Raw genomic sequence first — 21207 nt, forward strand, 5'->3', positions numbered from 1 at the left:
GGCTGGTATCGGTGACTGGAGAGGAGGGTCTGATTCGGGATATTAAAAAATTTTCCAAGTCCTACGCTGGAAAATATTTTCGGAAAATTACCCTCCTCAAATCCACCCCAGCCCGATACGATTCTTTTACACTATCGAAGATTGGTTAACTGTTCGGACCGAATTTTGATACGACTTTTCGTTTTCGAGAAAATCCAACTTTTACCTAAGTTGCATGCGTATCTTATGTGCATATACGAGTTTTTATGCTTGTTTGAATAAATGGATTCTTGACTTTACTAATGACAGGTTGTATGTCTGATTTTATAAACACGTCTATGACACATACCTATCTTATGTATAGACGCGGTTTTCTTCGTGGCCTTCGTAAATTGCGGTCCTCGCTCCGTCCAGAGTTCAAAATTCATCGTGAACTAGCTGTCTGTTCGTGGATCGCACAACGATGTGATGTCTGGTTTTAGTTTCTGCAGATCAAGGGAATCAGAAAAACGTAAAATTTCATTGCGGATAGCCCGGGGTCATAGAAAATGCTCCTTTGAAGTGATGATATTTTTTTACATAGAAAAAAAAAACGAATTAAATTACAATGCTGTATGGCGGGTATTGTACAAGAAGGCAACGTTGTAAAAATTGTTCAACGAAATGGCAGGGTAATGTTACTACTTCAATATGCGGGTTATACAATTATAATAATACGAGGTATTGCATGTAGCCCCTTCAATCTGCGGGTTATGCAATGGTTTATTTTACCCTTCAACTTGTAGGTTATGCAACATAATTGCTACTGATTGAATTACCGGTGATACTTGACAATATGATATTGGTTTGTGTAGCGAAAGTTGATGATTTCGATTATTTACCACAACTTTATATGAGAATGTTGTTGGTTGATGATTTTGATACTTTACCGTAGATTTAAATAGAAAATCAATAAATAATCGATGGTTTTTGCTCGATATCTCGAAAACGGTGCGTCTTTGACGAATTTTGACGGCACCAATTGCACTGAAGGCTTATTTGCCATCCGCTACTCCTCAATTATGAATGCAATGAGGCCACCGGGAAGCCTTCATAACAATTGGACGTATTTCTATCAAACGGACCTAAGCGTTATAGGGTGAGGAAGGTACAGGGGCTTGGATTGGCGGCGGAATCCGGCGTCCGGCTTATTCCGTCCTGTACTCGCAATGCTTTTCCATAGCGTTTAGGCGCTTTGACAGAACGCGCTATCCCGGATTCTAAATTCCTCAAAAGGAACTCAAATTAGCCCTTAGTTCCGTTTGATAGGAATACATCCAATTAAGAAGCCTAAAATCAATTAATCCATTATGGACAATTGGTTTTCGCTCGATATTTGGTACTGTACAAGTGAAATTTGTATTGGTTATGCGGTAGTGTTTGTAATAACATAACATGAGTGGTCTCTCCTACAACGCACTCTGACGCTCTGCGACACCCAAACACCACATGGAAAAGCGTGTTGAATAGGAGTGTTAATTATTTTTGCTCGATATCTCGAGAACGGTGAGTCCTAGACGATTTTTTGACGAGACCAATCCGTTACATTTCGATTATAAATTCAATGAGACCAATGGGAGGCCTCCAAAACAGTTAGGAAGCATAAAATCAATCAATCAATAATAATCTTATGGGATCCACCGTATTGCTTTCAGGGACGTGTTGTAACCCGCAATGGACCGTTCGATCCAACATTTAAGGTAGGGTAAAAGATCGATATTCGGGTCCAAATTACTTCACACTCGATAATTTACCATCGTTTTAAATAGAGCCCCTGTATATAGCGAGAGTATAGACGGATGTGAAACTCCGGAAATCCACCAGGCCTTCACCGATGCCTCCGCGAATGAAGTTAGGGCCCAATAATGCAGCCAACCTACGAATTTCAATCATCCAGAGCGTTTTACTAATACAATTGTTACGAATCATCGTTTATAAAGCATATATTCGACTTAGTTTTTGCATAAATTTACTCATTTTTTGCGGAAGAACGATCGTTTATGTACATTCTTAGCCATATTGGTTAGAATTGGAATCTACAGACTGGCAGTGAAATTTCGGGCGTTAGAAGTTGGTTAGAAGGGTGGCTGCACTTTTGGGCCCAAAACCCTCCATGAAGCGATCTGTCCATTCTCTCGGTGTAAAGGTACTCTAGTTTTAAATAGGAATATATCAGTATTCAATTATTTCGATTCATTACCATAGTTTTTAATAGGAATACATCGGTGGTCAATTATTTCGATTCTTCACCGTAACATTAAATGGAAAATCTAGTCAGTTGATGATTGCGAATATTTACCGTAATGGACCACCAGAGGAGTTTGTTAGCCAAAATTTTACGTAAACCATGATGCGCACACCTAAAATTACCGAAATATGATTCTTGCTGTGTAAATTTAAACTACCCGCACATGAAAGCTCAATGCTCCGCGTGATTCACATCACACACTAAACGTTATCACGACCGTTTTTGCGACATAAAAATCTTGACACTTTGGATCATAGCTATAGCAAATTGTTTACAATTTGAACAACACATGATGGGAAATGAATACTTACTGCTCGATTGAGAAGCTTGCTGAAAGCGTTGTAGTGCTCGATTTGATTGTCGTAGAGCTTTGAGTTTCGAGCAGTTCAAATTCCCCGTAACCAATGTGAAATGAAAACGTTAATATCTTCGTTAGGAGTTGGTTTCAGTAATTTAGTTGCGTGAATCGTGTTCTCCGTGAAGTTATGGTTAAGAAACACGTATCAGAATGCTTAAATTCGCACCTTGTCTAGTGGTCTATTTTAAATGGGAATGCATTTGGTTATGTTTTAAGTGGTCCATTTTAAATGGAAACAATACTCGATGATTTCGATTACTTACCACAACTTCATATGAGAATGTTGATGGTCGATGATTTCGATATCAATAATTGATGGTTTTTGCTTAATATCTGGAAAACGATGCGTCCTACACGATTTTTGACGGCAACACACCCGCTAATTTTCAAATATGAATGCAATGAGACCACCGGAAGCCTCAAAAAATTTTATCAAGCCTAAAAGACAATGAATTTCATTGCGGGAACCCCCCAGTTGCGAAGAACGGTATTGAAAAGCTCCAGTAGGTACATTGCTTTACGGTCCCCGTCAAAATCAGAACTGAGAACTCAAGAGGGAACTGATGCATTTGATTGTGAGTCAAAATCAGAACTTCATGAAGAACTTGAGATAAAGGAAACCACAGAAGCGGATCATAACTCTAGTAAAGACAAAAAGTAAAGTATCAAAATCATCAACCAACAACATTCTCATATAAAGTTGTGGTAAATAATCGAAATCATCAACTTTCGCTACACAAACCAATATCATATTGTCAAGTATCACCGGTAATTCAATCAGTAGCAATTATGTTGCATAACCTACAAGTTGAAGGGTAAAATAAACCATTGCATAACCCGCAGATTGAAGGGGCTACATGCAATACCTCGTATTATTATAATTGTATAACCCGCATATTGAAGTAGTAACATTACCCTGCCATTTCGTTGAACAATTTTTACAACGTTGCCTTCTTGTACAATACCCGCCATACAGCATTGTAATTTAATTCGTTTTTTTTTCTATGTAAAAAAATATCATCACTTCAAAGGAGCATTTTCTATGACCCCGGGCTATCCGCAATGAAATTTTACGTTTTTCTGATTCCCTTGATCTGCAGAAACTAAAACCAGACATCACATCGTTGTGCGATCCACGAACAGACAGCTAGTTCACGATGAATTTTGAACTCTGGACGGAGCGAGGACCGCAATTTACGAAGGCCACGAAGAAAACCGCGTCTATACATAAGATAGGTATGTGTCATAGACGTGTTTATAAAATCAGACATACAACCTGTCATTAGTAAAGTCAAGAATCCTCGTATTCAAGCAAGCATAAAAACTCGTATATGCACATAAGATACGCATGCAACTTAGGTAAAAGTTGGATTTTCTCGAAAACGAAAAGTCGTATCAAAATTCGGTCCGAACAGTTAACCAATCTTCGATAGTGTAAAAGAATCGTATCGGGCTGGGGTGGATTTGAGGAGGGTAATTTTCCGAAAATATTTTCCAGCGTAGGACTTGGAAAATTTTTTAATATCCCGAATCAGACCCTCCTCTCCAGTCACCGATACCAGCCCCATCCTGGAGGCTATGGTCTATTGATCCCGAAAATTTTACAAGTTTTCGATTCATCAAACTGAAATTGCAATATACAATCCCAGTTGCTTATTCCAAAACACAAGGTTCGGATCCACATCATGGACCAAGAGAATAAATAAGGACCCCCAACTCCGGTTAGCGCTGACATCAGCGCTCCCTGGCAGAGGGTGTAGTGAACTAAACCGATGATTGGGTCTTCCTGTTTATATTTCCATGCACCACCTATTTAGGCTTATCACTCAGTAGTGCCCATAGAAGTTTCTAGATCCTCGTATCCTCGTGGTCGCCCTGCAGTTTTGAAGAGTTTAGTGTGAAAAGTTTCCCATTTTCATTTCAATCTTCGTCAGTCTTCGGGTACATAAACTGGTATTAATGTGAAGTGTTATTTCTAACCGTTTTACTCAGCAGCAACTGCTGTTGAGAAAGCCAAAGGAAGTGTGTATGTAGTGTGCAGCAGGAATCAGGATTGTACTTTTGGCCGAAGGCGCCTCTCTGTTAAGTGAAATCTTTTTAGTGAGAAATAGTGTTGTACTGATAAAAATCAACTGAGTGTCACAAAATCAAAGATACTTGACTTCAAGCATTACCTTTAATTTGATTATTTGCAAGTCTCTTTGATTCTGCGTCAGAAGTTGACTGAATCATCTTTCCTCGTGTTTTGATAAGATACTTCAAATCAAAGTCTTTCGCATTGACCTCTGCAGAAGGTATGTATCTATACTATTTCATTAGTTTGCGAAAAAGTAAAATGTATGAAAGTATCTACACAAATAAATAAATCATAGATAAACAAAGAACATTGCATGGAATAACATACTCTATAGAGGTACGATCGTGGACCATTGTGGCGTTAGTTCACCGCACCCTCCGCCAGGTTCGCTGCAAGCGCGCGGTAACGGTTTTTAACACGGGATTCAATGGGGAGTTGGGAGTCCTTATTTATTCTCTTGGTCCATGTCCACATCTCCAAGCGCACACCACTAAAAATCGAAATTCCCGGATCAGACGCTACTCTGCAGTCACTGATACCAGTCCCATCCTGGAGGATATGGTCTATGCGACTTAGGTAAAAGTTGGATTTTCTCGAAAACTAAAAGTCGTATCAAAATTCGGTCTGTACAGTTTTCCGATCTTCGATAGTGTAAAAGAATCGCATCGGTCCGCTACGGATCGGAGGAGGGTAATTTTCCAAAAAAATTTTAATTTCCCGAATATTTTTTAATTTCCCGAATCAGACCCTAATCTCCAGTCTCCTATACCAGACCCATACTGTAAGATATGGTCTATCGTGGATGCCGTCAAAATTTTACAAGTCCGAAATCTCGAAAACAAAAAGTCGTATCAAAATTCGGTCCGCACAGTTTTCCGATCTTCGATAATGGAAAAGAATCGCATCGGTCCGCTACGGATCGGAGGAGGGTAATTTTCCGAAATTTTTTTAATTTACCGAATCAGACCCTACTCTCCAGTCTCCGATACCAGGCCCATACTGGAGGATACGGTCTATTGATCCCGAAAATTTTACAAGTCCGAAAATCCGAATATTTTGCACAATCTGACAACATTGTATCGAAAAATTAACTAATTTCTCGAACCATCTGGCAACACTGTAAAATGCGATGTTTTAAAATTTCACCCATAAATAAATCATTTATTTAAGTGCACCGCCCGGCAACGTTGTAACCGGCATCTTGATAAATACACCATTGCATAACCTGCGTATTGAAGGGGCTACATTACACCATTGCATAACCCGCATATTGAAGGGGCAACATGAAATACTTTTTTTACAGCGTTGCCATATTGAATAATAATCACCATACAACGCTGTAATTTAATTCGTATTTTTCTGCACCATCATGCAACGCTGTTGGATTTTTTACCTTGCAAAGTCGGCATTTTAACCCTACAAGGGTTATAATGTCAACGTATGATGGGGCTGTTGCAATATGTTTTTCCAAATCGTGTTCAAGTCCAAAAATTGCTTAGGAGTGAGAAGAAACAAGTTTTCCGAGAGAAAAAACAAGAAATGTCCGTAAACAACACACTATAGGGGGCTGATGTCCACCCTAGGCGGCGAAAAATTGATTTTTGTTCAAAACGATCAATTAGTCAATTTTTCCTATGAATGGAAAAATACAAGAAAAAGCACATAGGTATCCCATCAAAGTTGCCGATCCACAGAGAAAAGATCATGCCAATCTCCTATGCCTTTTGACAATAACACCTCGAGGTAATCATTATTGCTAGATCATCAATTTAGAGAAACTTGTCTGAAATAAATTGACTGATATTTCACTCATAGCTTCATCTGTAACTAGTACCTCATGCACAATCAATCTAAATCTTGGATTTTAAAAAAGTAAAAGACCCTGTGCTTAGTGGGGACTAACAAGGCGGTGTTCCTCTGTTCCTTCCTGGAGGAAAAATATCTCTCTTTCAATAGTATTAAATATGGAATTACATATAATCTTCACTTGAAAAGGTGCACAGTTGGCTTCTCCAGATGCGTCAAACAATAATAACAAATTACAAGAGTAAAATAGCACTAAGTATGCGTAACTGGTACCATCTACAAATTCGACAACAGAATGTGGCCACAGCTCAAATAAGTGTTACCTGACCAGGGCACCGTGGCTTGGAGGCTCCACTTCAATTATTTTTTGATGTTATTTGGTAATTTACAATAAAATGTATGGCCCTTTGCCAGTATTTGATTCATTTTTTGGATGAGGCTATCTTTTTGATTTATGATGTTACAATAGTGTATCATTCTCGATTCCTTCAACTTCTTGGTATTGTAAAGTTTGAGTGATGCTTATATTTTAAATGCTAAGAATGTTAAAAGATGTAATTATTTAGAATGCTCCCAGCAGGAATTTGTTGGTTTAAATTTGATCATGGTTCCGATGCCTTCTACTAAAATTGTGAATATTTTTTTGATCTTCTTACGGGTGATTTCACGATAAGAGGAACAGTCATCTCGCCGTGGGTTATTAACTACTTAGGGCAAAACGATTGAAAACCAAGTTGATAAATCAAAAGGAATGATGTCCCTGAACATTTCCATGCTAAAATATAAGATCAATTATCATCATATTTTATAATATGAGACTCTAAAGGCCGAAAATGTCCGGTCAGTTACGCGTCGCCAGCCCTGATTTTCATGAGAAAGAGCAATTCGCGGTAATAAATCAGTACTGATCATGGGTTTTTTGGCAATATTTGCTGAAAGGAGACTCTAATGTTCAAGAAAATTGCCATTTTTAAATGAAATGATTATTATTAAGCAAGGAGAGTCATTTGAAAGAAGTGTCACCTTATTTGACAACATATTTTGGCAGTAGTATTAAGTGCAGTGTTTATCTCGCCAGGTAAAGCCAGGAGTTTCAAAACTGTCATCATACTGTTCACTGAGGTATTCTTGACCCAAGCATTACTGAAAAGTCGGCTTTTTTTACAATGAAAACTTTAATTTGTATGATAACTAGTGATTTTTAGGTGTGTAGCACTAATTCCTCACCACACAAAATCCTCAAATTAATATTATTAAACTGAGCGAAAGTCCCCAAAGTTTAAAGAACTTTTAAGGCAGCATTAATTCTACCTCATACCTCAAGAATTGCCAAGTTTCATCTTTTGTATCATCTTTTATTTCACATTTATAAAAGTCGGTTATGTAACCGACACAATTTCGCAGAGCCGCCATGTTTGCGTGAACCTCCAGCAGTCCCACGGAAAGAGCTGATACCTGATTCAATCACTATAAATGTGTGCTGAATCAAAATAGTTTGTGCCAAAGATGGAAAGAGGAAGTCTAAATGAGGTAATGAAATCTTGTTGAAATTGGTGCACTTTTGTTTTAAAGGTGTTGCACATTTTAGCTATTCCTGTCATCGTGAAATCACCCTTACCATGGGTGCAAAGACTTCTCAACCACTGGACCAGCTCGGCCGGTCCGGTCTTGTGAAATGGAGAAACCCATGTGAGCACGGGAAAAATGGGGGAACTCTGTGAGAAGGGGGAGGTTTTTTTTTAAAAGGTGAGGAACAAAACATTCAAGCGCGCTGTTATGAGGGAACATAACTGTCCACCGCTTTACTTTACCTGTCAGGCTGGGTATGTGAAAACTTGAGATGGAGGAACTTAAAGAGGGTTATACAAAATCGGCGATTTTACCCCCCTCTTGGATTTTGCCGGGAGTTGGATATGTTGTTCCCTATCACAAGATACGCCTTTTTCCAGCGTTGGCAAGTTCACCCGAAATTTTTCCCGCGCGCTACAGCGTTGCCAAGTTGAAAACAGGCAAATTCCGTAAGTGGCGTTAAAATTGAGCTATGAAGTTGCGATGTTAACGAAAATTCTCTAAAAATTATGCACTTTTAGGAAATGACCATCAATTTAATGTCGCGTTAATTTTAACATGCATTGTTGCCAATTTTTCGATTTTTTAATTCGACTAATTTTACAAATCCGCAAATACCCAAAAAAGCTATCTTCAAATTTGAATAAAAAGTTGTCTAATCGATAGTTCGTTTGATTCCGCATCCATCGATATATTATAGCTTGCTGGGAAACTTTTGGTTCGCGAGATATCATCATTTTTGTAAACAGCTTTATGGAGCGACGACGCTTTTTGAGTCCGGGCGGATAGAAATTTTAGCCTCCAAAAACACAGGTCAGCATTAATTCCATGGTTTCCTAAGTAATTTTTGGCGCTGAATCCGAATTTGACCATTTCATAACAAAATTGTCACCAAGAAGTTGCCAAATTGGGCAAAAATGGCTTAAAATCGGCCTTTTTGGCGGATTATGGCCAGTGACTTGCCAGAAGTTGATCGGACGACAAAATTGGTTATTTCCACAGTTAAAACTCGTTGAACTTTCTACAAGCTGAGTCAAATTCTTCCTGCTCACGGCAAAATTAAATGCACGACAAGCAACAAACTGAAAAAAAGACACCAAAATCGGCGGTTTTTGTCCTAAGTTTCTTGTTTTCCGACTGAATGAACATTTCTTAGTAAAATCTGAATTACACAGAGTGTAACGACAAACTATTGTATTGTTACATACATACCGGGTGTCCATAAAGTAACTGAAAAGTGGGTATAACTTTTGAACAAAAAAAGATAGAAGGTCGCGGTTTGTGGCATTCTTCATCATCCAAAAGGGGAAATTTTTCGATGGGGGGCTTTTCCTGGTGGACCCCCCTGGGGGGGCCCCAGGGGGGGCAACTTCAAAAATTCAAATGGCAACCCCCATTTTTTTAGACATGATTAAAAAGAACTTAAAAAGACAAGAAAAATGGCGCAAATAAAATTAAAATCGGTTATTTCGTTCAAAAGTTACAGCCGGTCAAAGTTTTAAATTGACCACTTTTCAAAAAATCGCCGATGAGCTCCAAATTATCGGAAAAACAAAAACAAACCGGGAATGAAAAGTTTGAAAAGTGCTTTTTAGGAAGAGGAAAAACAACTGACGTTGTCACAAGTCTGGATGGCATTGTTTCAAAATAAAATTTCGGAAAATTCAACATGGCGGCAAATTTGAGGAAACGCAAAAAATGAAAATTCCAGAAACTGTTATCTTTCAAATACCCTCTAGTTTAAGGAAATCAAAGGTATCAACTTTTATTCCTTTATTTGGCCAAGTAAGAGCAAATTTGCTGACTTAAAAGTTGTCAAGCGGGGCGCCCTCAATCGTTGGAGTATGCGACATCACAGGATTAAGTGTGCTGTCGAAAAATGAAGCCGATGTGAAAAAGCGCTCCTCCTTTGGGATGCTTTAGAAATGTTTGAGGTCCTCCTCCTCAAATTTAACGAGAAAAAAGAAGAAAAGTAAAATTTAGCAATTTTTACCCACAAACTTGGCGAGCCAAAAAACATGATTTATCCTGGTGGGGTAGGGGCGGTGGACATTTTTGACATTTCTATCTCTGAAAATTAAAAATCCAAGAATAATTTTAATTCTCTAACTCCTGGCACTCCAATTTGGCAAGGAGGATATCTTCTACGCTTCACCGTGTCACCGATCAGATAGTGCATCGGATGTTACCGAAAAGATTGGTGTCTCAAATCGTAAGGTTGAGACTGTCAATAAGATAATCTCAATTCAGATAATAATCAAGAGTAGAACGGCGTCTTCGGAATTGGAAGCGTAGCAGATATCCTCCTTGCCGAACTGGAGTGCCAGGAGTTAGAGAATTAAAATTATTCTTGGATTTTTAATTTTCAGAGATAGAAATGTCAAAAATGTCCACCGCCCCTACCCCACCAGGATAAATCATGTTTTTTTGGCTCGCCAAGTTTGTGGGTAAAAATTGCTAAATTTTACTTTTCTTCTTTTTTCTCGTTAAATTTGAGGAGGAGGACCTCAAACATTTCTAAAGCATCCCAAAGGAGGAGCGCTTTTTCACATCGGCTTCATTTTTCGACAGCACACTTAATCCTGTGATGTCGCATACTCCAACGATTGAGGGCGCCCCGCTTGACAACTTTTAAGTCAGCAAATTTGCTCTTACTTGGCCAAATAAAGGAATAAAAGTTGATACCTTTGATTTCCTTAAACTAGAGGGTATTTGAAAGATAACAGTTTCTGGAATTTTCATTTTTTGCGTTTCCTCAAATTTGCCGCCATGTTGAATTTTCCGAAATTTTATTTTGAAACAATGCCATCCAGACTTGTGACAACGTCAGTTGTTTTTCCTCTTCCTAAAAAGCACTTTTCAAACTTTTCATTCCCGGTTTGTTTTTGTTTTTCCGATAATTTGGAGCTCATCGGCGATTTTTTGAAAAGTGGTCAATTTAAAACTTTGACCGGCTGTAACTTTTGAACGAAATAACCGATTTTAATTTTATTTGCGCCATTTTTCTTGTCTTTTTAAGTTCTTTTTAATCATGTCTAAAAAATGGGGGTTGCCATTTGAATTTTTGAAGTTGCCCCCCCTGGGGCCCCCCCAGGGGGGTCCACCAGGAAAAGCCCCCCATCGAAAAATTTCCCCTTTTGGATGATGAAGAATGCCACAAACCGCGACCTTCTATCTTTTTTTGTTCAAAAGTTATACCCACTTTTCAGTTACTTTATGGACACCCGGTAGATAGGAGCTGCTTTAACAGTGGTCCCGCGCCCCGCAACGCCTAACTGCCATAGTTCCTTGTCCTTCCACAGGTACTCAGTAATTTGGAGCGCGTTTGTTCCTTTTAAAGCCCCTTATTGCCCTTTCCTAGGCGGCTTCATCACTTTGGTATTGTTACTTTTTTCTATTAAACTCCATTTTCTCAGAATTATAAAATAAAACTGTATACTGAATATAGGGCGATGAATAATAACCGTCAAATACCGCCAAAATTCAACGATTCTACGAAATTTTGGCAATATTGCAATGCGTCTTGTCTGGTTTTAATGAAGTCAGTCTGAGGAGCAGGCCCGCCACATCCTATCTCGGGCCCTGGTACCAGTTTTCAGGCTCGGGCCCCCATCACAGAGGGGTTCCGGGGGCCTCCCCTGGGAGATTTTTAAAATTTTAAATCTACTTAGGCGCATTTTGAAGCTCCCATGACGGAGATTTTCCAACAGTGTGAGAATAATTACGCCTTTTTTTTTTACTTTAAGCACAAAATACTTTCGGATTGTTGCATTCTAAACACCTGCATGGAAATGTTTTTCGGGAGGGGGCAGATGATACTATTTTCAATTCTAGGGGGGTTCAAGCCTCCCTGGACTCCCCTTTCGTACGTCTATGGCAAGGAAGTTGAGTCATTGAAGTCGAGGATGCCCAGACTGGAGACTCTTAGCGTCTGACGACGGAAGAAAATGAAACGCAGTTATAAAAAATATCAATCCATACTAAAACTCTTGAAAACAGATAGAAATTTTAAAAGAAGCAAGAAAAATTCTACAATGCCGCAGCATGTTTTTGAAAATTTATTCACCTTTGGCGAAATTTTTAGGGTAAATTTTTCACTTTTCACTTACGAGTCAAGGGTTATGTGTGAATTCGCAGTGGTTTCTCATCAGTGGCACGGGCCCCTCCAGGGCCCGGGCCCCAGAACCAGGGACCCAGTATCCCCCCCCCTTGTGGCGGGCCTGCTGAGGAGTACATTTTATTCATTAATTTTTAGCAGAAAGTTTTCCATTACTGTTTCAAAATGTGATTTATTGACTTGATTCGACAAAACTCACTGTTTTATGAATTTTTCCTACCTGGAATAAAAACCCTAGTAATTAGTTTATATCTAAGTTGAAAATTAAATTATTCTGCAAAAGTTTATTACTTTGCACGAGAGATACATTTGAATAATTTAAAAATAAGAAGCGAACAAAGAATATAGGACAAATATCGAAAAAACCAGCGAATATTCAAGTATTTTGTTTAAGCTTGGCAACATCGGAATATGTTCGATTTTATTTTATTGTTCATTTTTATTGCATTCTGCTCATGTTGTTCATTAGTTTAGGTAGAAACATTCTCTTAATCGGAAAACAAGAAACTTAGGACAAAAACCGCCGATTTTGGTGTCTTTTTTTCAGTTTGTTGCTTGTCGTGCATTTAATTTTGCCGTAGCGTAATTTTTAATTTTGCGTTTTTGCAGGAAGAATTTGACTCAGCTTGTAGAAAGTTCAACGAGTTTTAACTGTGGAAATAACCAATTTTGTCGTCCGATCAACTTCTGGCAAGTCACTGGCCATAATCCGCCAAAAAGGCCGATTTTAAGCCATTTTTGCCCAATTTGGCAACTTCTTGGTGACAATTTTGTTATGAAATGGTCAAATTCGGATTCAGCGCCAAAAATTACTTAGGAAACCATGGAATTAATGCTGACCTGTGTTTTTGGAGGCTAAAATTTCTATCCGCCCGGACTCAAAAAGCGTCGTCGCTCCATAAAGCTGTTTACAAAAATGATGATATCTCGCGAACCAAAAGTTTCCCAGCAAGCTATAATATATCGATGGATGCGGAATCAAACGAACTATCGATTAGACAACTTTTTATTCAAATTTGAAGATAGCTTTTTTGGGTATTTGCGGATTTGTAAAATTAGTCGAATTAAAAAATCGAAAAATTGGCAACAATGCATGTTAAAATTAACGCGACATTAAATTGATGGTCATTTCCTAAAAGTGCATAATTTTTAGAGAATTTTCGTTAACATCGCAACTTCATAGCTCAATTTTAACGCCACTTACGGAATTTGCCTGTTTTCAACTTGGCAACGCTGTAGCGCGCGGGAAAAATTTCGGGTGAACTTGCCAACGCTGGAAAAAGGCGTATCTTGTGATAGGGAACAACATATCCAACTCCCGGCAAAATCCAAGAGGGGGGTAAAATCGCCGATTTTGTATAACCCTCTTTATTTGGGGAAACCCCTGGAAGTTTCTGCATCCCTGTTTTTTACTACTGAAAGTTGCCCAGGTATATAGTCCAGTAAACGAAGGCATATAGGATACGTCTCCGGCCGAAAACGAACATACAGCTGGATTTAGGCCCAATCGATTCTTCATATGAAAAGGCGTTTTTAGCCAAAAGTCCCCTTGGGGGATTCCACACAGTGTTCCGATGAAGTTGAAAATTGGACATATTTTCAAAAATTCACTGCAAAACGAGAAATAAACTTGGAGAGCTCAATTTTTTTTCAAACTGTCGGCAATTGAGTCTACTTTTCGAAGAAACTATAGTTTTAAATGTCAAAGTAATTTAAAGGTGAGTACAGTTGAAAGAAATTGAAAATTGAGAATGATTGACCGGTATTTTCCGTATTTACGTCCTTATGAAGACCCGGATCGAAAAACATCCTCCAGTAAAAAATGTAGATCGTTCTTTTAGCGTTGATTTAGTATATTACATCATAGGTTTATCTTTAAAATTGAGGGAGCAAAAGCGCAGAAACGGAGCGGGACGAGTGTATACTTTCATCTGGTTGTTCATTGAAGCGTGCTAATTAAATGTTGGATAAAAATAACCTAGGTATTGTCCTCCATATGCCCTAGAAAAGCTGGTTACACAATTGGGACCGCTAATTCCACGATTTTTTGGATTTCTTCAATTGACTTTGCAAACATGCAGAGGATCTGCTACCGGTTTTTGGGGAAACATTTTCATAATAAATCAAGTGCCATTTTTGGTTTCCTAGATGCCCAGTTTCTTGTTCCATGTGTATAGCATATAGTTCAGCTGAATCGCTCGATAGGGCTTAGGTCTCTCCATTTTTACTTTCTACTAATTTTCAACCCGGCTTGGTAAGCATGAAAAAATGACAGTTTTTTTATTTCTAAAAAGACTATTTAAAAGACATTAAGAGGCTGTGGTGAGTATATTAATGGGCAGGTTGGTACTAATACCAAGGTCGCAAACGCGATTTTTATCGACTTTGCAGTGATTTTCATCAAATATTTTTAATAATTTGGTAACTAAACGAAAATTGGGCCTTCAATTTTCAAAGAATTTTCAATGTTGAAAAAGCAGCTTTTAAAATTATCTGGCAGTGGTCGCGCGTTTGGTACCATCTAAGAGGCAACAGAAAGGTTAATAAACACATCAGCGAATTTTTAGCGATTTTCTCTTACCTCTTGCTATTGCCTCTGAAGTGGTACAGGACGATTATCACCATTTTAATCTTCTATAATATGGTCTCTAAAAATTGGAGGCTCAATTTTTCAGCGCCCCCCCCCCCCCCCCCAAAAGAAAAGAAATGTGCGAAATTTTCTTTTAAAAAAAAATCGATAAGAACTAAATCTTTTGACACTGCTTGGATCTCCTCAGAGCTACGAAAATATCCCTAGATGAAATATTTCTTGCATCCTCCTTATCTATCATGAAAAGAGTCTAAAATTTTAAGTCCCAATTTTCACATGCTTGCCAATTCACTAAGAAAAACGGATAAAAAATGGAAAATTGTGTTATGACCTGTGCTATTTGTCCGTCAGATGGACAAAACCACTGTCTTCATCTTTATGGCCCGTTCCGTCGCGCATTTTTTTTGAGGCAGATTCTAAGCATCGACAACGCAAGAAAAATGCATCATCGCCTTTGTGTCCATGTCATTTGCGTAATCAATCGGTTAGCAATACAACCAACATAAAAACGACTCTCGTCACCATTAGCTTCCCACTTTTCCAAAATAAACCCATCCTACAGTCAAAGCAGGTATACGATACACTGAATCAACACGCAAAAACGAACTATTAAAACTTTTGGTAAATAGTATTGTTCATGGTAGGTACTTTCTATGCTTTTTGGGACGAACTAGGAAACCGTTTAAGTATCACGTAAGTTTCTCCAGAGGGGAAGGGTAAGGTCTAAGTTTGGCTCACGAGGTCAAATTAGTAGAGAGTAAAAATGAAGAGACTTAAGCCCTATCGAGCGATTCAGCTGAACTATATGCTTTACACACGGAACAAGAAACTGGGCATCTAGGAAACCAAAAATGGCACTTGATTTATTGAAAATGTTTCCCCAAAAACCGGTAGCAGATCCTCTGCATGTTTGCAAAGTCAATTGAAGAAATCTAAAAAATCGTGGAATTAGCGGTCCCAATCGTGTAACCAGCTTTTCTAGGGCATATGGAGGACAATACCTGGGTTATTTTTATCCAACATTTAATTAGCACGCTTCAATGAACAACCAGATGAAAGTATCAACTCCAGGAATGGGGACTAAAGGCGATTTTTATTATGTATAAAAAGTTTGAATGATTCTACAGCAATGGCGTAAATGAAGGGCCGCACTGAGAGCGAGCCCAAGGCTCTAAAGGGTCCAGTCACTTCATGAAATTTTGAAATGGAATCCCCTCATCAAGCCTTGCGCGGTATTGAGGTGGGCCCAGAGATGAAGTCTGCGAGTGACTAGGTAAGTCGCTTGGTGAGTTAAGTAACTCTTTACAGAAAAGGCATGAATTTAAAAAAAAAAAAAGTCACTTTGTAGACAACTGAAGAGTGCAAGCCTGAAACATTACCCTACAATAAAAACCTTGCGTAAGCTACTCAAAAAGGGGGGGGGAGGGGTTAGGTCTAAGTGTGGCTCACGGGGTCTTACGAATGAGGAGGAGAGTCAAGTCAAGTTTTACGTGAGCCTCCCACTTTAAGAAAAAATAATAATTTTGAATAGAAAAAAAAGTCGCCAGTTTCCACACTTTCTCTGTCACTTTCGGGAAAATTGGGGGGGAGGGGGATCAGGGCAGTTACTTGATTCCAAAGAGGATTGAAAAGTAGTTGCACTGTTGCTTTACGAGGAGTGGAGTTTTAAAATGTAGTCCAAAAAGCCGTAAGTATCACTTGAATCGCTACCAGAACAAATTAGTGAACAGTTAAATAATAAAGCGAAAACTGGCAACTATGGCGCTTAAGGAAAGAGCCTTTATAATGGAAATGATTGATTTTGGTCGTAAGTAGACGAGCAGAGGTGAATTAACCATCACTGCCATCATTCGCCACCTAAAATCGCCACTTTACGATTCAAAACATAGGCGGCCGCGCGCCGTCCCGCTCCGTTTCTGCGCTTTTGCTCCCTCAATTTTAAAGATAAACCTATGATGTAATATACTAAATCAACGCTAAAATAACGATCTACAACTTTTAATGGAGGATGTTTTTCGATCCGGGTCTTCATAAGGACGTAAATACGGAAAATACCGGTCAATCATTCTCAATTTTCAATTTCTTTCAACTGTACTCACCTTTAAATTACTTTGACATTTAAAACTATAGTTTCTTCGAAAAGTAGACTCAATTACCGACAGTTTGAAAAAAAATTGAGCTCTCCAAGTTTATTTCTCGTTTTGCAGTGAATTTTTGAAAATATGTCCAATTTTCAACTTCATCGGAACACTGTGTGGAATCCCCCAAGGGGACTTTTGGCTAAAAACGCCTTTTCATATGAAGAATCGATTGGGCCTAAATCCAGCCGTATGTTCGTTTTTGGCCATCAAAATACTTCGTTTCCTGGACTAATAGGGATTATCAAGGATAATTGCAAAGCCATCAGACAAATTTTTTGTCATTTATGCCGACTTTGAAAGCTACTTTCAACGAGTCAAAGGTAATGGGTCTGTTGCAAGCAAGAGATACAGCCAGCTGAATACAATAACATGTGGTAAATTCGCTCGAAAATCACATTAGACACATCAAAAAAGTCTGAATTCCACTCCTTAACGCGCAATCTTTGTAGTTTGTAACACGCTTTTTCAAGTTTATCGCGTCTGCGGGCAGTTTTTCCTTGGTGCTCAGCAGTCAAGTTTGCCCGGAGAGAGATCTAACCTAAAAAAACAAAAAATCTTGGAGACTTTTATAAGCTCTCCTTGCGGAAAATTTCAATTGATTCAAATTATTTGTTTTTCCAAAATAAAAAAGAAAAAGGAAACAAACGCTTTAAAACAAATGAAATCGTACAATGGAAAAAGTTAGTTAATCATTTGTTTACTTTGGGTGGTTCTTTCTTACTCCTATGCCTGTGCAAACCTGGTCCGGGGTGCCTGTGAGAAAAACTGCCCGGAAACGCGGGAAACTTGAAAAAGCGTGTTACAAACTACACAAATTACTCGCTTCGGAATGAATTTCAGACTTTCTTGATGTGCCCAACGTGATTTTCAAGTGAATTTATACTGGAAAAGTGTATTCAGTTGGCTGTATCTCTTGCCTGCAACAATCCCATTTTACACATCGAGCAACTACTTGTGAGACATTTTATCACACTCTCTGTTTTTTGTCCTTTAACTTTAGATTGCTGCTATAGGCTCAATATTTGAAATTTTTAGATGTTCTTCAAGCCAATTAATGATGCAGAATCTTTCTTTCAGGGACGTGGTATTATTAGATCATCTCCCCCTCCTTCCACCTTACAACACATTCAGCCATGGCACATGATAAGCTTCCAAGCGGTACTATTTCACTAAGATTCGTTATTTACATTCCAGAGAGCCCAAAACGTAATTGGTGGTGATAAATGAAAGGAACTGTTTTTATGTAAAACACAGCCCGCACACATAAATTTGCTGTTATAAGTGCTATCCCCTGCAATGCGTCACTCCGCTACTAAGAAGTCATTGAAAAGTATGCAAGACTGCGGGACACTAATTGGCACATGCATAATAAGGGATGACTCTTCCAACAAGATGTGGAAATTATTTTTATAACACTATCTTGCATTCCAATTTGATTGGTATCACGCTTACTTGAGCAGATTCTTGAGCTAAATCTAGCCAGACGTCCATGTTCCGTTTTTCTTCTGACTGCAGTTCCAACTTTTCAAACAAACATTCTCGTGCCTGAGCCTGAGGAAGCAAAAAATTCAAGTTACGTGTGGCTTGGCTAATCTAATTGGACGTATTCATGCTGAACGGAGCTTTGTGCATAGGGTTCATTTAGATGCATCAAAAAAAATAAAAGTTTGAATTGTTCCACTCCCTAGGCGGCAATCGATGCTACTTGGTAAAAAAAATTTTTTGCCAAAATTTGGGCTGATTTCAACGATTTTAAATGGCTCCAAAGGTCAATTTAGTGATGAAGTTCTCATTTTTAAGTTAAGACCTTGATGTCGTACAAAAAACTCGATTTTATGCTGAAGTTATGTTTTTACGAGAAAAACGCAAAAGAACTTAAGTTGTAGAGGATTGAATTTCACTCTAGAATAACAGCTTTGTAAACAATAAAAATCAAATTAAACTAGAAAAACTCACATCGATACTTATTTTTTTGGTGCGTAGGATTTCTGAGCTCTCTTAATGTGCAGGTATAAGTGACTGATTTTTCATGAAAATAAGTTGAAAAAGGGTCAAAATGAACTGTAGACAAGTGCTGAGGATACAAATGTCATCAGAACTTCCTCAGTTTGAAAGGAAGATCCCCTTTTTCTGCACAATCCTCCAAAAAGAGCACGGCTTGAAAAGCAGGGTCATGCAATAGTAAGGGAGAAGTAGGATCAGTAGGTTGTCCTGAACGACATCGTAAGAGTTTAACATGGTCCGACTCAGGAACACCCCTCAAAGTACCTAAGATTCAAAATGGTGACCATAACAAGGGGGTCCGGGAAATCGATATTTTAAACGTTCATTCGGTGTCATGTGAAGTATCATTTCCTATGTAATTTTGGTCGTAGATTTCATATTTGAACTCAAAGAGTCCCCCTGGTCAAAATGAGCAGCCCAAATCAAAGATGGCGGCCAAGTGGGAAAGGCAGGAGGTTGCAATTTGTTTTAAACATTCACGTAAGTAACGAGGCAAATGAGGTGTCTCCATTCCAATGTTTTAGTCGAAAACTTTACACATGAAGGCATAAAAGCATCCCCCCCCCCCTCATCAAGAAGAGTGTCCAAAATCCAAGATTAAGATTATGAGATGTTCAAGAGTGAGAAAATGATATAGGAAAACAGGATGAATCATGTGCAGGGATTGCTACAGAACAGCGAAGACACATGAGAATTGGAAGAGAGTATGTGTTAACACATTGACCGATAAAAGTGCGAAACACATGTCTGAGCTTAAAGAGGTGTGTGAAAAAACGGCCAAAAATGCCTCAAGGCATTTTCGAATTTTGATCACTTGGGGTGATACAGTAGCTTCCTAGACGCCCAAAACCGGTCGCCGTTTTGCTTAGAAGCGCCGGGTTGCGACGTTGCCATTTTTTAAAGTGGAAACCTTTAAAAATCCATATCTCCGCCGCATCTCAACCGATTTCAATGAACTTTTTTAAAAAATGTTCCTCTTAAATAGAGCTTTCTAGTGGTATATAGTTTTCTGGGGTTTACTTGGCTTTAAGTGGCACTTACGCGGTTTTAGCACTTCTTGATAGACACAAAAATGTAGTTTTTATTTTACCACGATCGTGGAATCAACGGAATCTAAACAAAAACCAGTCTAAATGAAAGTTCAGATTCTCACCTTTCTAACGAGCACAAGATCATCCCGGGGAAACGTTTAGTTTCCGAGATATGACCGCTCAAAGTTGGTCACATGCGCTTTTGTGCAATGTGAATGCGCCTTATCACTAAGTCATTCGCGAACTGGGGGTCCCTTATGTTCAATTTACGTTGAAAAAATTACACAGAGCAGTAAGGTGTACAACACGAGCCGTATTTTCACCTTCGGCTGCTGATGTGCGACGTTGCCATTTTTTCAAGTGAAAACTCTTAAAAATGCATAACTCCGCTGCATTTCAACCGATTTCAATGAACTTTTTTTTAAAATGTTCCTCTTAAATAGAGCTCTCTAACGGTATTTAGGTCTCTGGATTTTATTGACTTCAGGGCGGCACTTAGGTCGTTTATATGGTTCTTTGCAGAGATTTTTCATATAGAAAATAGTGTTGCTATTTTTTATTTTTTTTCTTATATATATATAAATAAAAAATAGCAACACTATTTTCTATATGAAAAATCTCTGCAAAGAACCATATAAACGACCTAAGTGCCGCCCTGAAGTCAATAAAATCCAGAGACCTAAATACCGTTAGAGAGCTCTATTTAAGAGGAACATTTTAAAAAAAAGTTCATTGAAATCGGTTGAAATGCAGCGGAGTTATGCATTTTTAAGAGTTTTCACTTGAAAAAATGGCAACGTCGCACATCAGCAGCCGAAGGTGAAAATACGGCTCGTGTTGTACACCTTACTGCTCTGTGTAATTTTTTCAACGTAAATTGAACATAAGGGACCCCCAGTTCGCGAATGACTTAGTGATAAGGCGCATTCACATTGCACAAAAGCGCATGTGACCAACTTTGAGCGGTCATATCTCGGAAACTAAACGTTTCCCCGGGATGATCTTGTGCTCGTTAGAAAGGTGAGAATCTGAACTTTCATTTAGACTGGTTTTTGTTTAGATTCCGTTGATTCCACGATCGTGGTAAAATAAAAACTACATTTTTGTGTCTATCAAGAAGTGCTAAAACCGCGTAAGTGCCACTTAAAGCCAAGTAAACCCCAGAAAACTATATACCACTAGAAAGCTCTATTTAAGAGGAACATTTTTAAAAAAGTTCATTGAAATCGGTTGAGATGCGGCGGAGAT

At 38.6% G+C, this 21207-nt stretch overlaps 1 protein-coding gene across 1 annotated transcript in view; it reads right to left on the reverse strand.

Annotated features, from left to right (window-relative positions):
- Positions 1–21207, reverse strand: part of LOC140225905 (rhophilin-2-like) — a 72502-nt gene that overhangs the window by 44114 nt on the left and 7181 nt on the right. Inside the window, exon 3 of the mRNA XM_072305912.1 lies at positions 18377–18475. Coding sequence (XP_072162013.1) covers positions 18377–18475 — 99 coding nt within the window. The remainder of the gene's footprint in view (positions 1–18376; positions 18476–21207) is intronic.

The sequence above is a fragment of the Bemisia tabaci genome, unplaced genomic scaffold (genome assembly GCF_918797505.1).
Source record: "Bemisia tabaci unplaced genomic scaffold, PGI_BMITA_v3".
Taxonomy (NCBI): domain Eukaryota; kingdom Metazoa; phylum Arthropoda; class Insecta; order Hemiptera; family Aleyrodidae; genus Bemisia; species Bemisia tabaci.